Source organism: Phragmites australis, chromosome 23 (genome assembly GCF_958298935.1).
Source record: "Phragmites australis chromosome 23, lpPhrAust1.1, whole genome shotgun sequence".
NCBI lineage: Eukaryota > Viridiplantae > Streptophyta > Magnoliopsida > Poales > Poaceae > Phragmites > Phragmites australis.
The window spans coordinates 8,830,140-8,835,474 of record NC_084943.1 but is presented as its reverse complement, the minus strand read 5'-3'; the positions used below and the strand labels follow the sequence as shown (position 1 = coordinate 8,835,474).

Genomic DNA, 5,335 nt, shown 5'->3' with positions numbered 1-5,335 from the left:
ATTATTGATAGTCAAAGTTTTAAAAGTTTAACCGAATTTTAGAAACTTCCAGATGTTGGTTCCCCTGCCGGACATCGAAGCTTCGTGGTAGTTTGTACGTACGGACATATCGGATACCGTCAAGCATTTCACGTACCGTATTAGTTAGCCAGTTAGCCTACAGGGTGTAATATGATCACCGTTATCCGTTACATTTCTACGAAGGCATTACATGTTCCAATTGGTCACCGAGACCGGCTCTGCTTTCTCCAGCGCCCAGTAGCTTCTATTCCAGCCACTAGAGCACTCTCTGCTTTCTAGCTGTCCACATGATGCAGCACGGCAAGATGCCACGCCTCCGCGCAAAGCAAAGGAACACTAAATTAAAGAGGGTACCATTACCCAGCCATCACTGCCCTATTAGTTAAGTAACTAGAACAATTTCGTGTCATAATCTCCCCCTTGTTACAATTAGCTAACGCCAACAACGGTGCTTTTTTTTTTTCAGAGTTTACAGGGGTGAAAAAATCGGGGGGAAACAACAAAACGAGACCCTCAAATCTTGGTTTACAAACGGTTGCATCTGGACAGGAACAGGATCAGAGCGGAAAATTTAACTACAGAAGAGGGAAGTGGCAGCTCAAATTAATTAGGAAGCAATGGATCAGCTGCCGCCGCCGCCGTCGTCGCGGCGGCCGAGGAGGAGGGCCACGAAGCTGGCGGCGGCACAGAGCGCGGCGACGGCGTTGCCCTCGCGCAGCAGCACGCGGAGCGCGAGCCCTGCGATGTCCCGCGTGGCGCGGCGCCCCTCCGCGACAAGCAACCTCCGGGGCTTCCCGGCGAACGCCAGCAGCACCAGCACGGTGATCCACGTCACCAGCATGGCCGGCGCCGCCACAGCGAGCGCGGCGCCCATCGACAGCAGCCCGAACACGGCGCCGTACATCACGGACGCGTACAGCGCGGCGGGCCACGCGGGCGCCGCCGCCGCCGGGCCCGCTGCCGAGGCGGAGTAGTACCAGGCGCGGACGGAGGCAAGCAGGCTCCAGGACGAGCAGAGCAGCCCGGCGTACACGGCGAGGAAGAGCGCCACCCAGGTCCGCCGCCGGCTCATGGCCTGGAGCAGGAGGGAGGTCCACGGGGGCCACGCCGGCTCGGGCGCCTCCTGATCCGCCATGTGTGGGCAGCCGATTCGATCCAATCCGCTCTTGGTTGCTTGCTTCCGCTGGTGGTGATTCCTCCCTGGGTTTTGAGGGTTTGCCTCAGCGGTTGGGTGAGCTTGCTTTGCTTGCCTGGGAGTGAAGGGAGCAAGAGCGGAGCAGCTGGCGAGGGATTTGGAAGGGATTTGATGTCTGCCTTCACTTCCTTGGTCATTCTTTCCATTTCCACCCCTTTGTCAGCTAATGTGTCCATGACATGGTGGGAGCCTAGCGCACAGCGGAGATGACCGGCTAGTGCTGGAATTTTTAATATTTTTATATTTTTTTAAATCTAAAAATTAGAAATATATACGTCTGTTTTAAAATAGTACAAATCTATCCTCGTATGTCACCGTTAAACGGACCAGAGGAGGTGATCGGGCCCCCGATTGGATGAATTGATCGTAGTGGCATCCACGTCAGATGCCACACACCTATTGCCTTTCCGAAGATCGACAACTGCCTCCCCCACCTGTCGCCCTTCAACGTCTAGTGTGGGGCCCATTAGAAAATATATAATCCTTCCACCCACTAGTGCCCCCAGAGAGAGACAAAGAGAGAGGAGATGAGAGGAGAGAAGAAGATGAGCAGAGGGGAAGAGTGGCAAATTCTTTCCGGATTTGTTATGTGGTTGAGGTAGTAATTCAAATTTTGGCATTTTTTTACAAACCTATTAGGATAGCCATTAGATCTAGTGTGTGACATAGGTTAGCCATTATATATAATTTTGAACATAGTTTAGGCATTTGATACATGATTTAATGATATTATAGCAAAGTTAGAAGATATAATTTAGGGATAGTTGTACTATTTTTAGAACTAGGTTCTTAGAGGAATATAGAGTAACTGTTAGACCAAGATTTTTTGATACCTATACTGCTATTAGATCTAGGTTTTTAGAGTAACTGTTAGATCTAGGATTTTAGAATAATATAGAGTAACATCAGCTGTTTGTTTTATTGTGTTCTGTTGTTGTAGATCTAGAACATATAGTTGTTACAAGCCAAAATAATAGTATAGTTTCTTGTTGATCATGGGGAGGTATGTCGAATAAGTGGTATTTCAAGATTTTTTTTACAAACCTATTAAGATAGCCAACATATCTAGGTTGTGACATATGTTAACTATCATATCTAGTTTTGAATATAAGTTAGGCATCATATCTAGTTTTGAATATAGGTTAGGCATCATATCCTACAGTCTGTATAGCTCTGATACCACATCTATCACATTCGATTTTAACGAACAAAACCAGATGCGACTATGTGTGCCCAGGATGTTCAACACATATAAGGACGTCATAGATGAAGTAACAAAAGCAATATTTTATAGAATAAACATTGACTCTTACAGCAATTGATATATATTATCTTCTATGTAGATATCTGCAGTAGAATAGAAGCATTGATGCCCAACAACACCATAAGTAACCGACCGGGAGACACGTGCCTAGAACGTTACAACCTCCTCTTGATAGTCTTCAACATCTTCACTCACTGAGCAGCACCACCATATCGCATGGCATAGGGAAAATAGCAAGTATGAGCACATGACGCGCTCAGTAAGTGTGAAAAATAAATGACATACAAACTTAAATAAAGGAACAAGCTGCAATGGGTTAAATTTGCATAAATACCAAATATGCTAACAAAGAGTTATAAAAGCATCCTATTTAACTATGTGATTCACCACTAAACTTCCAACTCTTAGAAACATCTCCGTATGTTTCTCAACTTCCTGAAAACCACTTCAGATTCTCAAACTATCCGACTTGATATCCTGCACAGGTAACCAAGAACCATTCAACCAAACCAACTAATCATGTGATGATCCAAGAATCATTCAATCATAACTATGAGCACAGCTGATATATTAGATTTTACACTCTACTGAGGTTGTCCAGCTTTCTCACGAGTCGTGATTTTCCTTGTTGCCGTGTCTGCAAAACACTTAACACACGGTAGTGGTATGTTGCCCGAAAAGTCACTATAAGACTGTTGCAAAGTTTCAACTAGTATGTGCACGCCTGCTAGGTTTCACCGTCGTCAAAGTGGTTTTCACGCCACCCAGAAGCCCCCTTTTGCGCCTTGTAGTTCCAGCAAGTTTTCACCCTTCCCTTCCACTACACATCTCATACCACCAACCAAATGGTTCTGGCCTTAGCCGTCCCCACGCATCCACTCTTCCATTTGGCATGCACAAAACTGGAATACACTAATTAATAGGCCAAGACTGTCTCATACCAGGTCTCGTGGTTGGTATGATACTTCTTGGGTTGTAGATCCATGAACCGGTTCTTACTTAGGTCACTTGAGTAAACACTAAACCAACAACATCACTACGATCATCATGAACTCCTCTTTGCGCAAGGCCTAAGGTTCCATGTTACTATACCATTAACAAAATTTCCCAACTCATAGTTGCATAGTGTCACACCCGAAACAAAACTAGATGTAAACCACATGTATGACAGGATCAAGTTTCATACATACAGCGACTTCATCAGTGTATCACACGCAGTGTCATTATTACAACGTTAACTTGAATAGGTAAAGAAAGACCCCAAAGTCTTAAACAAAATCACACAGACTAAACACCGCGAATCTCCAACTTCCACAGGCAATTGAACGGGGGAAAACTCCAGCTTAGTAGTCTTCATCTTCATCAACGAAGAAGTCTGGATCCCCTTCAATGTCTGAGCAGCGCTTGGAGGATATTTGGATAAAAACAGTAAGTATGAGTACAACTTGTACTCCACAAGTGTGCGAAGATAAAATGTCGTGCGAGCTTAAACAAAGGAACAAGCTGTAACAGTTTAAATTTGCATAAAAAGCCAACTATACTAACGAGTACTATAAAAACATCCTACTTTACTAGGTGAATCATCAGTAGACCTCGAACTCCTAGAAACATTTCCACATGTTTCCCAACCACCTGAATCCCATATCAGGCTCCCAAACTGACCAAACCAACCCAAACCCATCCAACTAATCTTGTTTGGATTCAAGTCTCTCATATCCGTGAGCACGGCTGATATATCAGATTTTACACTCTGCAGAGGTTGTCCAGCTTTCCCCACGAGTCGTGATCTTCCTTGTTGCCGTGTCCGTGAAACACTTAACACACGCTAGTGGCGTGTCCCCCGGAAAGTCACTACAAAGCCGTTACAAAGTTTCATCTAGTATGTGCATGCTCGCTAAGTTTCACCACCGTCAAAGTGGCATTCATACCACCCAGAAGCCCCCTTTTGCACCTTGTAGCTTCGAAAAGTTTTTACCCTTCCCTTCCACTACACCTCTCATACCACTAACCAAATGGTTCTAGCCTTTGCCGTCCCCACACATCCACTCTTTTGTTTGGCACGAACAAAACTGGAATCCACTAATTAATAGGCTAGGCCTGTCTCATACCAGGTCTCTTGGTTGGTACGTATTTTCTTGGGTTATCTGTCACACATGGTTTTAACGGCCAAAACCAGATGCGGCTTATGTGTGCTCAGGATGTTCAACACATATAATGACGTCACAGGTGAAGTAACAAAAGCAATACTTTTATTAAATAAACGTTAAACTCTTACAGCAATTGACATATATTGTCTTCTATGAAGATATCTGCAGCGGAACAAAAGCACGGGTGCTCAACAACACCACAGGCAACCGACCGGGAGACACGCGTCTAGAACGTTGCAACCTCGTCTTGATAGTCTTCAACATCTTCATTCACTGAGCAGCAGCATACATGTCGCATGCTATAGAAAAAATAGCATGTGTGAGCACATGATGTGCTCAGCAAGTGTGGGAAAGTAATGACATGCAGGCTTATATCAAGAATAGGCTATCACATGGTTTATTTGCGTAAATGCGAGTAATGAAAAGATATTTGGACTCAAAAGTATTAAACAATTATTAAGTGAATGTAACCCACGCAGTCCAACACGCAGCATACAAGGCTCCCCACCTTGCATACCATAACCGTCTAGTACTCCCTGTACTATATCAAAACCACAACCATCTAGTACTCCCTGTACCAGAACCATAACCACAACCATCTAGTACTCCATGTACCAGAACCATAACTACAACCACAACCAAACTCATAACCACAATCCCCTAATCATGTGAGGATCCAAGTCTCTCATAACCGTGAGCACGATTGTT

General features: G+C 44.8%; 1 protein-coding gene across 1 annotated transcript; it reads right to left on the bottom strand.

Moving 5' to 3' along the window:
• Positions 1 to 362: 362 nt before the first annotated feature.
• LOC133906275 (uncharacterized) lies at positions 363 to 1,361 on the bottom strand. The gene has a single exon (XM_062348136.1). The coding sequence runs from the start codon at positions 1,154 to 1,156 to the stop codon at positions 644 to 646; it is 513 nt and encodes a 170-aa protein (XP_062204120.1). The 5' UTR covers positions 1,157 to 1,361; the 3' UTR covers positions 363 to 643.
• Positions 1,362 to 5,335: the final 3,974 nt, after the last annotated feature.

What these genes read in the sequence shown, in the direction of transcription:
- LOC133906275 (XM_062348136.1), bottom strand. Translation starts at nt 1,156, where the DNA reads ATGGCGGATCAGGAGGCGCCCGAGCCGGCGTGGCCCCCGTGGACCTCC.